Genomic DNA, 20,850 nt, shown 5'->3' with positions numbered 1-20,850 from the left:
ATCATCACCACCATCACCACCACCATCATCATCACCATGATCATCATCATCATCACTTTCAAAATTACAATCACTACTACATTGATCTTCTAAGAAAGTATATCCCAATTGACCATATTTTGCCAAACAGGCAGAATTTTTTTAAGGTGGAATGAACTGAAACAGAGATTATGTAATGGGCAAGAGGGCTACAAAAAAATGCCCAAATGTGTGTGGGGGGGGGGGGGAGAAAAAGAAGAAAACCCAAGAACCATTAGAAATATCAAAATGCAAGGAAATACTGTCATGGCAAACAGAAATGCACGATTTCAATTGTTCAGTTCAAACAATGCTGTCAATATTTCATTCTTTATTTTCAAAGAATTCCACTCAGACTATAAATTATCCAATTTACAAATTCTACAAAATAATTTGATCAACTGAGGAATAGTACGTGCATAAAGGCATCAACACAATAAATATTTACAGGAAATTTACCTCAATATATAAATCATCACCTATTGAACAAAAACATATAAAATACACTGAAACAACAGTCGTAACAAGTTTACTTCTCATATATTTGCTGAAAACCCATTCCAATTCATTAAAAGATCCAAATAGCATAAATGATCAAACAATATGGAGCCATTTAATAAAGCTATTTGTAAGTCATGCACATCTGGTGACCCCTTTTATAATTCCTGTTTTGACAAAATGGAATTGCATTTCCTATTACCCTAATCAAATATGGAAAAATGATCAACCTTGCACCTAGACTTCAACTTTCAGATTTCAAATTTAGAAGTTGTAATCGGAATGACCAAGAATCTGACGTCATTCTACAGAAAGGGTCAAGTACATGCACAACTTACAAGCAGCCTGAAAACAACCAGGCTTATCAAAATTGTATTCAATGTGCAAGAGCAAAAAAAAAAGGGTATTCTACCAATTCTAAACATGTACCGTATGTGATTGTTTCAAGCATAAACACAATAACAAAATACTAATTTCCAAAGCTTTGGTTAAAATGCTCAATAAATTTGAAAAATATATCTCAAACATACGTTTATATTTTATCAGATATATTGCAAAATATACACCTGCAAGTACTATCATTTAGTAACTGTTATATCACTTCAAAGGTCCAATAATATTTTTAACAATTGATATATCAAATGAAGTTCTATGTACTGATATATCGTTAATATTTGTTTGAAGTGAATACAGCAAATTAACAGCAATATATTGTTCTCAATATCTAGAACTTGAATACAGATAATGAATACATAAAAGAAGAATGAATATATCTGTGATGAACTGATATCTTTCTTAGGCTAATGCACATTTCATTTTTTAAGTTTCAAGTCTGTGCTTAAATCTGGGAGGTTTAAAGAATGTCCAAATTCTCTTATATTACTTTGCTCTCTTCTGATAAATGGCGAAGAAAAATATTGAAGTTATGGGTTAAAAGTATGTTATCGATAACAATGTCTGGGTACATTAAAAGTACAGAAGCACCACACCACCTAAACACACGTTGCCATAATAGCTCTTATATATCTAATACAAATTGATATTGGATGCCCAAAATACTTTCTCTCCTATTACGAAAGTTTTTAGAAATATTGATGCATAGAATTTTGAAGGACATTTACTCCAATATTCATTAGGAATTTTCTCTTTCTTACAGTATTTGCTAACACAAATTTTCTCGAACTACATTCAATTGCAATATCTACATACTCATGAATAGAATATTATGTCCACACACTGCCATGCTAATATTCGGTGAAAGAATGAATGATAGAACTGGACTATTTTTCTTAATCAATACCTATACTGCAAAAGTAAATATCCTTAAAGGAGACCAATACCCCCATTATCTTTCAAATTGCATCTTGCCTCCTTCTGAGCATAACATATATCACGTGAAGATGTGGAATTCACACCACATATGTCAAGGTCAGGAGGAGAAAATGTGAAATACATGTATGTAAAATAAAGGGGAAAATCTTAAAATTTGTGTACAAAACAAATGGAGAGTTGTCCACAAAATCAGCAATTTTGAAGCATGTTTGCCAATTTGAGGATCCCATAGAAAGTACAACAAGACTTTTCAAAATTCCATAACTCGCTTATTCTAGAACCGTTTTGATGAAACAAATATTAGATTGCTCCTTACTGATAAGATTGATTCTCTCCTTGTGTTTCGGTTTCCTTTAAATGAACAAGTTGTTAATCGCAAGAAGACTACTCCTAACTATTTAGAGCTTGCACTTCTTTTTTATACCGTTGGTTATCCGCAGCGACCACAAAGTCTGACTGCAGCTCCTCCTCGCTGAGTTGGTCCAAGGATAGATCATTGCAGGGAGTGCTTAGACCAGAACCTAGTCCATCATCCTGTGTGATTCCTAGAGCCCGGTCCTGGTCCTCTTCGGCCATGAGTAGAAGGTTCTCGTCGAGACCCTCGATGAGACTTAGGCTAGAGATGCGCCCATCAGCTAGAGATAGAAACAGATGGCAATTGAATGGGTAAAGGCTTCCAAACCTACAAAACTTTCACAAAAGTCTGACTTGAACCTTAAATCCCAGAATATAACACATCACCACATTGGTCAGATCATGCTCAGGGGACGTGCACTATGTGAAATCATCAGTGAGATCACATATTAAATATCATGTGCACGTTGGCATTTAAGCAAGATTTTTTTTTGTCAGACTTAGGGAGTGTTGCAAGAAAATATTTGCAATCAATTGCAAATATTCTGTTGCAATTTTACAACTGATAGATCAACATTAGCTCTAGCAAATCAGATTACACTTCTTGTTTCAAGGAGCAGATTAGTATTCAATCACTAATTTGCAATTAACTACAAGACATATGATTGATTTAGGGACCGAAAAAAGACTTGCAATTGATCGCAAGTTTCTTGCAACACCCCATTACTCGTTATGAACATCCCACTGATCAGGTATATTGGCAAAATTTTCATTTAATATAGAGCATAAAATGGCATTACTTAAGAGACACAATGAGTCATCTTTTATTTTGATCCATGAAGTAGTGTGTTGGGTGAAAACCTCCAATATATGATAGGATGAAAGATTTAACCTGGAAAATTACTAATTGCTAAAATTATAAAATACTAATGAATACATCTCATTTCACAGACAACAGGTTGCAACCAACTCTATCTAGCAATGATCCCCTCCCTCTGGACAAATTCTCAACCAGAAGTCGTTTTGTTTTTTAATATGTTGTATTAAAGTAAATCAATGCATGGAATAGCCTACCTGTAATTCTGCCTTCATTAGAGGCTAGTTCCCAAGTGAGTTGTTCCAAGGCATTATGGTCTTCTTCCTCTCTCCTTCTAACATACCCATCGTCATCATACCCCGTCATGTCGTCACCATCGACCTCGATACGACTGCTACTCCTCGGTGGCATACTGGACGCACTGGATGATGCTGAGTGATCTCCTGTGGCTGTCTTCCTTGGCACCACCTTGGATCCTTTCGCCTTGTCAGCCTGACTGAGTTTCCAGTGGAGAGTATTGTCAACATCCGAAGCATCTCCTTTTCGTTGGACCAATCCTGTGGATGTTCTAGGTGTCCGTTCTTGGATTCCGCTTCGTGGCTTGCTTGACATCGCTCTGGGAGTTGTGCCAGTTGGGGCAGATGAGGCGTTTGCTTTCGTAGGTGATGCTGCCCCCGTTGCTGAGGGAAGTGACGATCGTTTCCTTCCAGACATGCTGGATGACTTGTTGTCTCTGGCTTGTTTTGGAGGTGATGGGGAGAGAACTGTGGCAGGCTGATCAGGATGATTGGACATACTGCTATCAGGTCTCCAGGTTGATGGACCTTTAAATCAAGCAAGATCATAAAATTCAGTCAAATACACTTCTACATGAATAGCATATCAGTATAAAAACCTTACTGATATGACACAAACCAGATTATGACAAGATTTTGATTACCTGTCATATGAAAACAAATGCATCATGTCAACTCTCATTTATCAATGCTCTGTAGAAGATGAAAATTACAATGTTGTGCTCATTTTTAAACTTATATTTCAATATTTTACAAATTTGGTTTACACAAACTCAGTAGAACTCTGATATGGTAACAAGAAACCTTGATCTTAGATAATTTCTTCAAAAATATTGCTTGCTGCTACTGCTCATGTTAAGCTTGAAAATTATCAGCAGAAGGCAATGCAGAGAATTCAAACACTGTATTTAAAAGCAGTCTCATAGAACTAGCAATGCGAACCAGCTTTAAGCTTGTCACACATGGTTAGCAACCCTCACCTTTATAGGAACATTCAGGTAGTACATTCGTAGGTGTGTTCATTCTCACTGGCTCCACTTGACTTCCACCAGGCCTCTCCTTGTCCTTGAATTCTACACCACCCATGAAGAACGATCCCAGTCCATCCTGATATCCCTGCTGATGCTGCAAGCCAGAGCGCATCCTACCAATCTCCTGGAGTTCCTTGGAGGGCAATGTGGTGATGCCTGCAGAAGGTGGCCTTTCAGTTGCTGATCGCCTGCCTTGGGAATCTTCCTGTCCTTTCTGTTTCCCAACTCCTGCAGAAGACTGACGGCCTTTGGAGGACTGTCTCCCGTTGACCATACTTTCCGGTCTATTTTTCTGGATTGTGCTCTCCCGTTGACTGCTCGAGGCAGAACTGGTCTTGGAGCCAGGTCTTCTTTTAGCCATCTGCTTCTCGGTGCCAGGACCAGCCTTAGATGCTGACCGGACAGTATTCCTGGATGGAATTTGTTTCTCATGATCCTTCCTGACTGCGGACTTTGCAGAGCTCCCCGACACTCTCTCATCAATCTTTGATGATCCTTTTCCCGAAGGCATCACATTCGGCTTGTCCCCCTTCATGCTTGAATCTGTGAGTTTGATTTCAGAGTTATTGTTGTCTGGTGTCATCACCTGGACATGCGGTGATGGAGCGTTGATGACGGAATCCCATTCCTGAACGCTGTAAACAGATTGGACTTCAAGATCTTTCTCCACAAAGGGACCCTGAAGAAAAAAATAGAGAATGTGAATTTTCACAAAAGCACTGAATATGGCTGTAAAACATAAGAACCATGCATACAATATATTATAATAATTAACTATTTTACCTTTTAAATTTGAAACCTGTCTTTCCTCATGAGGATAGATTATAGCAGTACTGTAATCATCTGAATGTTATGACAATGTTTATTCATGGATTATAGTTTAGCTGATAATTTCATTTTATGTAGGTCCCAATATTTTCTAATGGAGCATAGGCCCTCTAGAAAACTTAGAAGTGCCTAGTCTTGTAGACATAATAATAAATCAAACAAACTCTATCCCCTTTGTTAACAAAACCAATAAAGTTGAGGAGTAAAATCAATGGCGCATGCAATGAACTGGAATGGTGCACTTTTAGTGGATTCACCAAAGAGGTGACACACCCCTATGACATGCCTTTACACATACCTCGTCTGTGATCTCCATGATTGTGAGACTGCTACTGGGTCGTACCATTTCTTCTCGGGGTGATTCTTTAACAAAAATATTTGCGTAACGTTGATGTTCCTCTTCCATCTCTAATTCCTCCTCTACAAAAAAAAAATAAATAAATAGCAACATGATTTTGTTTTAGTTTGTCCAAGATTAGATATTACATAATAAGTATAAGTGATGCAATTAATTATACCATACATAAATCTAAGAATGTTGTTGAAAATGTTACATCACATGGCAACAACATATTATAATTGAACAATTTCAAATGTAATCTTGAATCAGTATTGCTGTTTATCAAAAGCCCCTCCCCCTCCCAGTTTCCCTTAGTAAGTTATCATTCATCAGAATATGTGCATAAATTGTCTCACCTGAGGGGTCATAGTGCCCATTGGTCAAATCACTATCACTGATTCTGGAATGAGTCTCCCTAGGTAAGTAATGATTTGCCAGTTGACTCGGGGATGGGCTCAAGGCAGGTGGTAGGTCGGTGCGTCTGTGTTTCTTCAGAAGGAGTCTGTCAGCGTAGCTCACCGATGAATTATCTTGGAAGTTGATTTCTACCGGGATCTTGTCGTCATCGATCGCTGCTGCCGTTCCGCTGCCCATGTCGTGCACTGGGATAAGATAAATCATACAGAATGTGAATTACACAATACTGAATGGAATTACGTAGCACTGATGTGAATCATGCAATACTGAACATAGTTTGGTACTGAATGTGAATTAAACAAAACTGAATGTGAATTAAACAAAACTGAATGAGAATTATGCTTAACTGTACGTAAATTATACAACATTGAATGTGAACTTCTCGAACATCAAATCAGAGTGAATCATGGGAAGTGCTGTAGTATGATGAGCGACAACTGGGTATGAATCCTGATTAGGTCCTTGGAAGAAGTTGAGAAAATCAGATGAAATCCAGGGAAAAAAATTGAACTTGGGACAAATTTGAGAAATTGGGTAGCCCTACAGATTACATTTACACAGTCATATTTCTAATGCTTGGAACATAGTCACAGGAGGCCTATGTTCTAAGATAAAGAAACACAAAATAAGATTATTGGATTTCTAGCACAGCATAGGAGTGTGTCACGAAACAATGTGTTATCTTCAATGAAAGCTGTTACAAGCTACTGAATTCTGTGCATCTGTTTGGTGGAGAGCAATCTCTAGTAAATTTGCCTTTCTATGAAACAATCAAAGTTGAAATCAAAAGCTGCATTTTACATACCATCTTTCTTGGCTGTCTGGCCAGCAATGCCATTTTGCTGACCCCCTTTCTTCACTTGCCTCCATTCAGCTAATGCAGCAGCAAAGGAAGCAGCGCTTTCCTCTTCATTGTACTCCCCATCAAAAGCTGAATTAGCAGGCTTTGGAGAAGGGTTCTGGATTTACAAAAAAAAGGAGGTAAATGACTGCAGGATTCTCACAGCATTCAACAGAGAGCTTTTAAAATATCTACGCATTGACGGACCAGAGAGTTTCCTAGTTATAACAACATTATACAGTCCTTGTGAAAATGTCAGGTTCCGAATGCCTGACCACAATGACAACTAGAATTATCACTGGAAGTGATCAATACCCCTGCTGCCGCAGCTAATTTGTGGCATTTCATATTGTTACCATGGCAACGCAATTTTCAACACATACAAAAAATGTGTCTTGCACATCTTTACCACAAGACAAATGTGTGGTCCAAATTTCAAGAGAATTGGTTTAAAAATTGAGAAAGTAGTTCAATGCGCAAGATTTGCACCCAATTTTTGGCATTTTATGCCATTACCATGGCAATGCAATTTTCAACATGTACGAAAAATGTGTCTTGCACATTTTTACCCCAAGACCAATGTGTGGTCCAAATTTCAGAATTTGGAAAAAATTTAGAAAGTTCGATGTGCAAGATTTGCACCTAATTTTGGGCATTTTATGCCATTACCATGGCAATGCAATTTTTAACATGTACAAAAAATGTATCTTGCACATCTTTACCCCAAGACCAATGTGTGATCCAAATTTCAAGAGAATTGGTTAAAAATTGAGAAAGTAGTTTGATGCGCAAGATTTGCAACACTGATTCCTATATACCCCCTACAAACTTCATTTGGCGGGGTATAATGATTATAATCATGATGGAATAGTGTCAAAATATCTTTCAGTGAATATACTATGTCAATATTCAACAAAATAGAAATACTTCTCATTCACATTCAATATTTGCCAAATAAACTGACATAATAGAAATAAACATATACTCACATTTACAAATGTAGTCTTTTAACTCATTTTAACAGGTATTTAAGCAATGTTACTAGTACAGTACATTCTACGAAAATAATATACCCTTTTTAATGAATTCTAACTAGATATCAAATGAAGGATTGAACCTTGCAAGAAACCTTCAATTAATTGCAAAGCCATTTTCAGTTCCACCAAGTTGATCATACATCTTAATATCAACTGAAAATCTATGATCGATGATTGCTGGTTGGCTTTTTAAAGACAAAATGATCTACTCTTGTTGAAATTAATGCGTACAATTTGTATTTGGCGTTTGCAATTGATTGCAAATATGTTTTGTGTAATTCCCCCTTTTGACTGATAAGCCACTGCGACATACCTTTGGTGGTGTAGTCTTTGCAATGATGACCCTACCAGGTTGCTTAGAATGACTGTCAGCTCCTGAACTTGTCTTGGGAACAGTTTGTTTGATAGATCCAGGCTGGGAATTGGAACTTGCTTCCAAACTAAACAGGAAAAGAAAAAAAGGTATTGATAACAATACAAAAGTAGATCAAAATCAAGTAATGTTTAACAAATATAAATTGCATTGACACAGTGTCACATTCAACAAGTCAAATAGCTTTTTTGTATTTAGCAACCCCCCCCCCTCTCCCCCCGAAGACCCCAATATGAGCAAGTTGATTTGTAACACCTGTAAATCCAGGGGGGAAAAAATTCTTCAAAAAAATAGAATTTAAATTTTACCAGATTTTAAAAAGTATACTGACAGAATGCCAGTTTCAAAACAAAGACACTATTATCAAATCAGAGAGTATACATGATAAACATGAAATACAACAGCACATCCTATGTGTATTATAATTACATTTTGTACTTCGATACTTGTTTTTAAAAGTCATTATTAGTTTTCCTATTTTGTAAAGACCATAAAACGTCTTAGTTTGTCTTGTCATTTCAAGATATGTATTCCCCTGATTTGTTTTCAATATTGGACCCACCCTGAATTTCATTGGCTTTTTCTTCTACTGGATACTTGACAACTCACCTACTGTGTGGTGAATTTTCATTGCTTCCAGACTGGAAAGGAATGGAACGATGCTGACGGAGCGCCCCCTTGAGGTGAAACTTGGCAAAGCATCCTGCACAGTAATTCTCTCCACATTCCATGCAAGTCTAATATCAAATGGTAGAAAGAATGTATTATATTGAAAACATCTGATGACAAGGAAAAAAAAAGAAAACTGAGTAAACGAGAGAAGAGGGTGAGAAAATAATGCTAAAGAGATAAAGATAACAGTGAAAAGGAAAGAGAAGAAAAAAAGTATGAACAATAAGAAGGTAGGATAAAGTGTTTGATTAAGATAAAAACAGAAGAGAAGAACAAAGGAAAAATAGAGATATTTGAGGATAAGCAAATGGAGAGGTTAAGAGAAAGAAAAACTATAAAAGACAAAGAGGGTAACTGCTACAACTACTACAACTGACTGATGACAATGATATAAATGCTGATGATAACAACAATGAAGAAAAGGGGAAATAAGGAAGAAAAAAAAGGAGGAAGAAAAAAGAAGATGTTAAGAAGGAGAAGGATGCAGAGAAAAAGAATAAGAAGGAGGAGAAAGAGATGGGGAGACCTGTAGAAGGCAAAGGAAAACAACAAGAAAAAGGACGAATAGGAGGAGAATGAGGAAGAGAAGGAGAAAGAGATGAGAATACAGGGAAAGGGAAGGAGGAGGAGACAAAGAACAAGGAGGAAGTGGAGGAGAAAGAAGGAAAAGAAGTAAGAAAAGGAGGACAACGAGAAGGAGAATTAGGAAGAGAAATAGAGGAGAAGTAGATAAAGAGAGAAAGGGAAGGGGAAGGGGGTAGGAGGAAGAGGAGAAAGACCGATATTATCTTACCAAGGCTACTGCCTTTTCTTCACATTGGCCACAAGGTGGTCCAGAGAATGACTTCCTCACAGAGTTTAGGCCTGGTTGAGTTTTCTTTGGGGCTCTCTTTGGTAACTCTGTTAGGAGTAAGCAATTATGATCAAATAATGATAAAAAATTAAGTGGATGCTTAATGAATATACTTACTTTGATTTTTACATTTTCATCTAACTTATTCAAATACTAAATTTTAAAATAGGGTTCATATACAATAGATTAAGAATATAAATACCTAGAGGAATATGAAACAACAGCCAAAAAAAACAAGAAAAGAAAGAAAACAAAAAAAAACAAATAACAAAAATAATGAAATGAAATAATCAGATATATTAAGAGGATAACAACTGAAATTATGAACATCTTCCTATAATCAGATATACTTCAAAGATATTGATAGGATAAACTACTGTACTAGTAAGTGAGTATTACAATATAAAAAACAAAACCAATATGAAACACAAAAATGTGTTTACATTCACAGGTAGAGTGCATATCTCGATAAGATAAAAGAACCTTACCAATAGGTGTATCCTTTAGAACCTTTATTTTTCTGACCTGATATTGAAACACAAATATGAATAAATAACATCATTATGATGAGTTTGAAATTCTAATAATATATTAACATCATGGAATATTTAGGTTTCATCATAACGTACAAAGACATTTCCTTTATGGCCTGCATTAACTGATTATAATTTATTTAATGTGAGCAGACCAAAATCTCTTTGCATTAGAATAAATGAGACTCAATATGATATTCATTCATGAACTATTCAAACAATAAGTGTCAAACTATGAAAGAATAGATTTTTCTGGAATGGTTATTTTTAATTCTTAATACATTCAGGTAGCACTACCTCTCTAAGTTAGAAAGACGAAATTATAAAGGAATATATGATTTTTAAGGCCTGTTGCCTAACTACATGTATGTTAACTTTGAAATCCAATGGTAAATACTATGGCAACCATTCTCAACAGTCAACCCCCCAAAAAAATCATCAGGAAAAGAAAAAAAAATCCTTGCATACCTTGTTTTCTCCTGGTTTGGAAGGTTTTGTTGGACTCTTTTTCTTGATGACATCATTGACCGGTGCTGTTGTATTCGCTGATGACCAAATACCACCTGAACCGGCACTCCCCTGCCTCCTGAAAAAAAAAGGAAAAAAAAAAAGGTGATTATCTGCCTAAAAACCTACAAATCATGGTACCTGGTAAGGTTCTCAGTAATGAGCCAGAATAGAATTTGGATTCCAAAACATATCATTAGATAAACCCTTTTTCCTTCTATGTTTCTTTTCCTTCACAGGAAGTTTCATCCACTTGTGCAGTAAGCATAATTCATGTTTGAATGAACCTGAAACTTTACACCTTCAATCTCTTTGATTGATTGCATTGTTTGTTGTGTAAGATCAACGTAAAAGTCATCCCCTGATGATCAATCATTCAGCTTTAGGGCCTTGGATATTCTCAAAAGCAGAGAACAAAATATTCATATCTATTCTGTAAATATTTGCCACTTTGATTAAAAAAAGTGGCTAGAAAATTCAACATTTTTCTTACGAAATTCTCTATGACTTCTTGTCTGTAACAAGACATGAATGAGCGTTGTTTAAAGTTTAATATGAATGCAAACTCACTCTCTTTCTTGCTTTTCTCTGTTCATAGCAACCTTCAGCTCTCTAAGCCGCTCTTCCATTCTGCGACTGTCGATCTCAAGCTGCCGTGTTACACTTTTTGAAGCATTCAGCCCTCTATTAAGGGGGAAAAAAGACAGCATCATAATATTCTGCAAGCTAAACAAAGTATTTGACGATCAAGATTTTAATTTATTTTGTGTACTACTATTAACTGTAATGTACTCTTAGGCACTGACTCATGCTGCTAGTTGTCTGCAGGCACAGACCCTTGGTTTTTGCAATTCGCATACTGCATAATGCAGAGTCTGAAGTAATGAGACTAGATTCACTATGTACTTTGGCTGGCTCTGGCTCTTATTTGACACAGCGTCTTTTGAGTCTAGTCTTCACCCTAGACCTGTTATGGGTTGAAGTGTCAAATATGAGTGTGTTTGCAGACTATACTGCTACCAGCTACCACCAGAAGAAGAAAAAGTAGGAGAAAAAAGGGAAGACAAATATAAAGTAGTGGAAGGAGAAAAGGAAGAATAAGAATAAATAAAAAAAAATAAAAAAAAATAAAAGAAAGCAAAAGAGTCGAATAGGATAGAAAAGAAAACCGAAAGAAAAGGAATCTACAAAGTATTAAAAAAGGAATTAACAGCAACTACCTCTTTTTACTAGTAATATTAGTACTACTTCTACTTGAACAATATTTTCAAAATGTTTAAGAACAATATAAAACGTACCATCATGCAAGTAAAACATCAAGGGATGTTTTTTCTTTTATCGTTGAGATTTGAAGAATAGTCTTAATTTGGATTTAACTGGTTGGCTTAAATTAGGTGAAAGATATTCCAGTTTCAGAAGTAATTTTGAAAAAAAATACATCTTTGATTTTCATACCTGAGCTTGACCGACATTGGCTCCTTAGCCGATGTATTGAAAGGTTTAGAAGCCATGGCTGGATCAATCTGAAATGAAACATTTACAACATGAAACATGAACAGGTAGCAATGATTGGATTATACTTCTCAACCCCTTCTGATTTGACCAAAAGGCCATGGATGGATCAATCTGAAATGAAACATTTACAACATGAAACATTTACAACATGAAACATGTACAGGTAGCAATGATTGGATTATACTTCTCAACCCCTTCTGATTTGACCAAAAGGCCATGGCTGGATCAATCTGAAATGAAACATTTACAACATGAAACATGTACAGGTAGCAATGAATGGATTATACTTCTCAACCCCTTCTGATTTGACCAAAAGGCCATGGATGGATCAATCTGAAATGAAACATTTACAACATGAAACATGTACAGGTAGCAATGATTGGATTATACTTCTCAACCCCTTCTGATTTGACCAAAAGGCCATGGATGGATCAATCTGAAATGAAACATTTACAACATGAAACATGAACAGGTAGCAATGATTGGATTATACTTCTCAACCTCTTCTGATTTGACCAAAAGGCCATGGATGGATCAATCTGAAATGAAACATTTACAACATGAAACATGTACAGGTAGCAATGATTGGATTATACTTCTCAATCCCTTCTGATTTGACCAAAAGGCCATGGATGGATCAATCTGAAATGAAACATTTACAACATGAAACATGTACAGGTAGCAATGATTGGATTATACTTCTCAACCCCTCCTGATTTGACCAAAAGGCCATGGCTGGATCAATCTGAAATGAAACATTTACAACATGAAACATGTACAGGTAGCAATGAATGGATTATACTTCTCAACCCCTTCTGATTTGAACAAAAGGCCATGGATGGATCAATCTGAAATGAAACATTTACAACATGAAACATGAACAGGTAGCAATGATTGGATTATACTTCTCAACCCCTTCTGATTTGAACAAAAGGCCATGGATGGATCAATCTGAAATGAAACATTTACAACATGAAACATGTACAGGTAGCAATGATTGGATTATACTTCTCAACCCCTTCTGATTTGACCAAAAGACCATGGATGGATCAATCTGAAATGAAACATTTACAACATGAAACATGAACAGGTAGCAATGATTGGATTATACTTCTCAACCCCTTCTGATTTGAACAAAAGGCCATGGATGGATCAATCTGAAATGAAACATTTACAACATGAAACATGTACAGGTAGCAATGATTGGATTATACTTCTCAACCCCTTCTGATTTGACCAAAAGACCATGGATGGATCAATCTGAAATGAAACATTTACAACATGAAACATGAACAGGTAGCAATGAATGGATTATACTTCTCAACCCCTTCTGATTTGAACAAAAGGCCATGGATGGATCAATCTGAAATGAAACATTTACAACATGAAACATGAACAGGTAGCAATGATTGGATTATACTTCTCAACCCCTTCTGATTTGAACAAAAGGCCATGGATGGATCAATCTGAAATGAAACATTTACAACATGAAACATGTACAGGTAGCAATGATTGGATTATACTTCTCAACCCCTTCTGATTTGACCAAAAGGCCATGGATGGATCAATCTGAAATGAAACATTTACAACATGAAACATGAACAGGTAGCAATGATTGGATTATACTTCTCAACCCCTTCTGATTTGAACAAAAGGCCATGGCTGGATCAATCTGAAATGAAACATTTACAACATGAAACATGTACAGGTAGCAATGAATGGATTATACTTCTCAACCCCTTCTGATTTGAACAAAAGGCCATGGATGGATCAATCTGAAATGAAACATTTACAACATGAAACATGAACAGGTAGCAATGATTGGATTATACTTCTCAACCCCTTCTGATTTGAACAAAAGGCCATGGATGGATCAATCTGAAATGAAACATTTACAACATGAAACATGAACAGGTAGCAATGATTGGATTATACTTCTCAACCCCTTCTGATTTGACCAAAAGGCCATGGCTGGATCAATCTGAAATGAAACATTTACAACATGAAACATGAACAGGTAGCAATGATTGGATTATACTTCTCAACCCCTTCTGATTTGAACAAAAGGCCATGGATGGATCAATCTGAAATGAAACATTTACAACATGAAACATGTACAGGTAGCAATGATTGGATTATACTTCTCAACCCCTTCTGATTTGACCAAAAGGCCATGGATGGATCAATCTGAAATGAAACATTTACAACATGAAACATGAACAGGTAGCAATGATTGGATTATACTTCTCAACCCATTCTGATTTGACCAAAAGGCCATGGATGGATCAATCTGAAATGAAACATTTACAACATGAAACATGAACAGGTAGCAATGATTGGATTATACTTCTCAACCCATTCTGATTTGAACAAAAGGCCATGGATGGATCAATCTGAAATGAAACATTTACAACATGAAACATGAACAGGTAGCAATGATTGGATTATACTTCTCAACCCCTTCTGATTTGACCAAAAGGCCATGGATGGATCAATCTGAAATGAAACATTTACAACATGAAACATGTACAGGTAGCAATGATTGGATTATACTTCTCAACCCCTTCTGATTTGACCAAAAGACCATGGATGGATCAATCTGAAATGAAACATTTACAACATGAAACATGAACAGGTAGCAATGATTGGATTATACTTCTCAACCCATTCTGATTTGACCAAAAGGCCATGGCTGGATCAATCTGAAATGAAACATTTACAACATGAAACATGTACAGGTAGCAATGATTGGATTATACTTCTCAACCCCTTCTGATTTGACCAAAAGACCATGGATGGATCAATCTGAAATGAAACATTTACAACATGAAACATGTACAGGTAGCAATGATTGGATTATACTTCTCAACCCCTTCTGATTTGACCAAAAGGCCATGGATGGATCAATCTGAAATGAAACATTTACAACATGAAACATGAACAGGTAGCAATGATTGGATTATACTTCTCAACCCATTCTGATTTGACCAAAAGGCCATGGCTGGATCAATCTGAAATGAAACATTTACAACATGAAACATGAACAGGTAGCAATTATTGGATTATACTTCTCAACCCCTTCTGATTTGACCAAAAGGCCATGGATGGATCAATCTGAAATGAAACATTTACAACATGAAACATGTACAGGTAGCAATGATTGGATTATACTTCTCAACCCCTTCTGATTTGACCAAAAGGCCATGGCTGGATCAATCTGAAATGAAACATTTACAACATGAAACATGTACAGGTAGCAATGATTGGATTATACTTCTCAACCCATTCTGATTTGACCAAAAGGCCATGGCTGGATCAATCTGAAATGAAACATTTACAACATGAAACATGAACAGGTAGCAATGATTGGATTATACTTCTCAACCCCTTCTGATTTGACCAAAAGGCCATGGATGGATCAATCTGAAATGAAACATTTACAACATGAAACATGAACAGGTAGCAATGATTGGATTATACTTCTCAACCCCTCCTGATTTGAACAAAAGGCCATGGCTGGATCAATCTGAAATGAAACATTTACAACATGAAACATGAACAGGTAGCAATGATTGGATTATACTTCTCAACCCCTTCTGATTTGACCAAAAGGCCATGGATGGATCAATCTGAAATGAAACATTTACAACATGAAACATGTACAGGTAGCAATGATTGGATTATACTTCTCAACCCCTCCTGATTTGACCAAAAGGCCATGGATGGATCAATCTGAAATGAAACATTTACAACATGAAACATGAACAGGTAGCAATGATTGGATTATACTTCTCAACCCCTTCTGATTTGACCAAAAGGCCATGGATGGATCAATCTGAAATGAAACATTTACAACATGAAACATGAACAGGTAGCAATGATTGGATTATACTTCTCAACCCCTTCTGATTTGACCAAAAGGCCATGGATGGATCAATCTGAAATGAAACATTTACAACATGAAACATGAACAGGTAGCAATGATTGGATTATACTTCTCAACCCCTCCTGATTTGACCAAAAGGCCATGGATGGATCAATCTGAAATGAAACATTTACAACATGAAACATGTACAGGTAGCAATGATTGGATTATACTTCTCAACCCCTCCTGATTTGACCAAAAGGCCATGGATGGATCAATCTGAAATGAAACATTTACAACATGAAACATGAACAGGTAGCAATGATTGGATTATACTTCTCAACCCCTTCTGATTTGACCAAAAGGCCATGGATGGATCAATCTGAAATGAAACATTTACAACATGAAACATGAACAGGTAGCAATGAATGGATTATACTTCTCAACCCCTCCTGATTTGACCAAAAGGCCATGGATGGATCAATCTGAAATGAAACATTTACAACATGAAACATGAACAGGTAGCAATGATTGGATTATACTTCTCAACCCCTTCTGATTTGACCAAAAGGCCATGGATGGATCAATCTGAAATGAAACATTTACAACATGAAACATGAACAGGTAGCAATGATTGGATTATACTTCTCAACCCCTTCTGATTTGACCAAAAGGCCATGGATGGATCAATCTGAAATGAAACATTTACAACATGAAACATGAACAGGTAGCAATGATTGGATTATACTTCTCAACCCCTTCTGATTTGAACAAAAGGCCATGGATGGATCAATCTGAAATGAAACATTTACAACATGAAACATGAACAGGTAGCAATGATTGGATTATACTTCTCAACCCCTTCTGATTTGAACAAAAGGCCATGGATGGATCAATCTGAAATGAAACATTTACAACATGAAACATGTACAGGTAGCAATGATTGGATTATACTTCTCAACCCCTTCTGATTTGACCAAAAGGCCATGGATGGATCAATCTGAAATGAAACATTTACAACATGAAACATGAACAGGTAGCAATGATTGGATTATACTTCTCAACCCCTTCTGATTTGAACAAAAGGCCATGGATGGATCAATCTGAAATGAAACATTTACAACATGAAACATGTACAGGTAGCAATGATTGGATTATACTTCTCAACCCCTCCTGATTTGACCAAAAGGCCATGGATGGATCAATCTGAAATGAAACATTTACAACATGAAACATGAACAGGTAGCAATGATTGGATTATACTTCTCAACCCCTTCTGATTTGACCAAAAGGCCATGGATGGATCAATCTGAAATGAAACATTTACAACATGAAACATGAACAGGTAGCAATGATTGGATTATACTTCTCAACCCCTTCTGATTTGAACAAAAGGCCATGGATGGATCAATCTGAAATGAAACATTTACAACATGAAACATGTACAGGTAGCAATGATTGGATTATACTTCTCAACCCCTTCTGATTTGACCAAAAGGCCATGGATGGATCAATCTGAAATGAAACATTTACAACATGAAACATTTACAACATGAAACATGTACAGGTAGCAATGAATGGATTATACTTCTCAACCCCTTCTGATTTGACCAAAAGGCCATGGATGGATCAATCTGAAATGAAACATTTACAACATGAAACATGAACAGGTAGCAATGATTGGATTATACTTCTCAACCCCTTCTGATTTGACCAAAAGGCCATGGATGGATCAATCTGAAATGAAACATTTACAACATGAAACATGTACAGGTAGCAATGATTGGATTATACTTCTCAACCCATTCTGATTTGAACAAAAGGCCATGGATGGATCAATCTGAAATGAAACATTTACAACATGAAACATTTACAACATGAAACATGTACAGGTAGCAATGAATGGATTATACTTCTCAACCCCTTCTGATTTGACCAAAAGGCCATGGATGGATCAATCTGAAATGAAACATTTACAACATGAAACATGTACAGGTAGCAATGATTGGATTATACTTCTCAACCCCTTCTGATTTGACCAAAAGGCCATGGATGGATCAATCTGAAATGAAACATTTACAACATGAAACATGTACAGGTAGCAATGATTGGATTATACTTCTCAACCCCTTCTGATTTGACCAAAAGGCCATGGATGGATCAATCTGAAATGAAACATTTACAACATGAAACATGTACAGGTAGCAATGATTGGATTATACTTCTCAACCCCTTCTGATTTGACCAAAAGGTATAAAATTCTCAGATTTTTTTTTTCTTCCTTTTTTTTAATACAGATTTTAAGAAATATTGAGACACAAGTTGCAGAGCTACCAAGATCAAAGACCAGCTAAACTTGAGATTTTCCATGACTTTGCTTGAGATCACAGGTATTGTGTATAATATATATATGGATATAGGCTGTGATACAAGCATGAGTAAGAGATTTTGGGAGATATGGACAAGAGTCCCAAAGGCGGGAATCTCAAGCGTGAGACTTGTTATGTCTGAAGTTGAAGTTAAACATCACAATTAAAAATACATCTAGACAAATTTAACAAATGGTGAAAATAAAGTTTGGAACAAAAAATATTGGAGATAAGCTCAATATCTGATCTGACATGTCAAATCTTGGGCAGTAAAAAGCACTAAAAATGAAGAAATCTGTGGTTTTGTTCCAAGTTCACAAAACATTCTTGCAAATTTAGGATCACATCTACAAAATCAAAATGAAAAAAAAAAATTAAAATTTTGAACACATTGAGATTTCCACAGAAATCAAGTCGATAGGATGCTGATGCCTTCATTCGACATGGGGTCCGAGCATGAAGATACATTTCAAGATTTTATGAAATATTGAGATGGAAGTTTAACATAAACATTGCAATAAAAAATATATAGGGGGCCTACAACAAACATTGATGCTAATTTCATTTTTTGAAGACATTAAAAAAAAATTGCAGAAAAGCTTAATAACATGTCAAATTTGGGGCAGGTTACCGACTCTAAAATAAATGTATGACGGGGCGACCATAATTTGCGCACATTTTAAAATTTATTAAGAAGTTTTTAAGGTCAGACCACCATCCATATCACTCAATTGAATTAGTCAATAGATCAAACAAGCAACAAGTTAGAACATAGATAGATCTGTATTAAGTAGGCCTACCAGTAGAGGCGCACAGCCAATATTGGAGACTGTCTCCAATGTGGGAGATTATCTCCGATATCAGAGACTTTTGTAAAGAATTTGGGTATCCAATTTCAGAGACAGTCTCCAGTTTTGGAGTCCAATTTCCTTTGTTTACATTTGCTGCAAAAGGATTACCTTGGCGGCAAATAAAAATGTGATAAGCAGATTCCTCATGAAAAATTACCCCTTTTCACCGTCTAGGCCTACTTTAAATATTCACAGTCTACTTTTGTTTTGATAAGGATTTTTGTTGTCAATCACACACAAAACAAATGGGCTTCTGACCTCAGTGAGACAAAATTTTGGGTGGAAAAAATCATGCTTTTGTTGGTGTTGTTTCTTTTGTCCTTTTGCAAAGCAAGTCTCCAATGTGGGAGATTGTCTCCCCTATTGGAGAGAGTCTCCCATATTGGCCGTGCGCCTCTACTGCCTACTAACTAAATAGATCTAGGCCTAGTAGTAGTAACTAGTATAGAGATCTACAACATGATTCATTGAACTGTGGCTCTCCTATTCCTAACAGTAACAGAGCCGATGATACCCAATCTGAGCGGAGGAAGGACATAGCCACAGGAGAGATTCAAAAGTCACATACCCCGTCTTCGATCTTTGGCCACCGCCGGCAAAAAGTCCGCTGTCGATGTCGCAGAAATTGCACCACACACGCGACTATTCTAAATTATAAATAGGCCTAGGCATGATAGGGTCCTTAATTACGGATCTAATCATCTATCATACTCATAGTTATTCCTTGCAGGGTCAATATTCGACTATTGAAAACAAGAGCCAGGCGGCTTGGAGAGTACTAATACTACTGATTATTGCGTTCAAAAGCCATGAAAGCTTTCGAAAGCGAATGACTTTTAGGTAACACAATTCCAATCCCCAACACATTTTTTAGTATATGGGACCAGAGCAGCGCAGAGTTAGATGAGCTAACCGCGGGCGCCAATTAAATCATCAAGATAGCAAACAAATGAGCGCTAATTCCATCAGGATTTAGTCAAAATAAAACAGAATTAAACTATACCTATCAGATTTCTGCAAGCCTAGGTAATTTCACAAGTGAAAATCCGATGAAAAGCGAATCTAGATAATCTCGACGTTCATCGTTTACATTGACAACCACCTTTGAAAAGAATTCAAAATGGCGATTACAGGATTATTTCAGACGCCATCGATTATTTTCCCTGTTATTTCCCCCCAAAATAGATCTAAAAAATTGTTTAAAAGCTTCATTTTTCCATCTTATATAAAATAAAAAAAATGAATTTAAGATAATTTGTGTTTTTCATTGAGTATTTCCTATGAAAACTACGCTAACATTTGAAATTTGTTCTAATGAAGCAAACAAGTCTGAAAAATAGACTAAGCCCGGCATAGAATGATGGAAAAAAAGAAAGAAATAAAAGGAAAATAAAAAAAAAAGAAGAAAGGGAAAACAAAACAAAACAACCAAAAAAGGTTTAAAAAAATGGAAAAAATGACAAGAATAGTAAAGAAAAAAGAATGGAAAAAGAGGCATATATA

General features: G+C 36.1%; 1 protein-coding gene across 1 annotated transcript; it reads right to left on the bottom strand.

Moving 5' to 3' along the window:
• Positions 1-320: 320 nt before the first annotated feature.
• Positions 321-20,489, bottom strand: LOC129279281 (uncharacterized). The gene is made up of 14 exons (XM_064111016.1): positions 20,351-20,489; positions 12,203-12,270; positions 11,318-11,431; positions 10,709-10,826; positions 10,196-10,232; positions 9,648-9,754; positions 8,792-8,919; positions 8,123-8,249; positions 6,737-6,890; positions 5,871-6,116; positions 5,473-5,594; positions 4,296-5,025; positions 3,277-3,843; positions 321-2,483 (listed from the first exon to the last, which is right to left on the bottom strand). Exons 2-14 carry the CDS (start codon positions 12,256-12,258, stop codon positions 2,239-2,241), a joined length of 2,751 nt encoding a protein of 916 aa, XP_063967086.1. The 5' UTR covers positions 12,259-12,270; positions 20,351-20,489; the 3' UTR covers positions 321-2,238.
• Between the last annotated feature and the right edge of the window lie 361 nt (positions 20,490-20,850).

The sequence above is a fragment of the Lytechinus pictus genome, chromosome 16 (assembly GCF_037042905.1).
Source record: "Lytechinus pictus isolate F3 Inbred chromosome 16, Lp3.0, whole genome shotgun sequence".
NCBI classification, from domain to species: domain Eukaryota; kingdom Metazoa; phylum Echinodermata; class Echinoidea; order Temnopleuroida; family Toxopneustidae; genus Lytechinus; species Lytechinus pictus.
The sequence above is the reverse complement of the archived record's forward strand: the minus strand, read 5'-3'. Positions and strand labels throughout refer to the sequence as shown.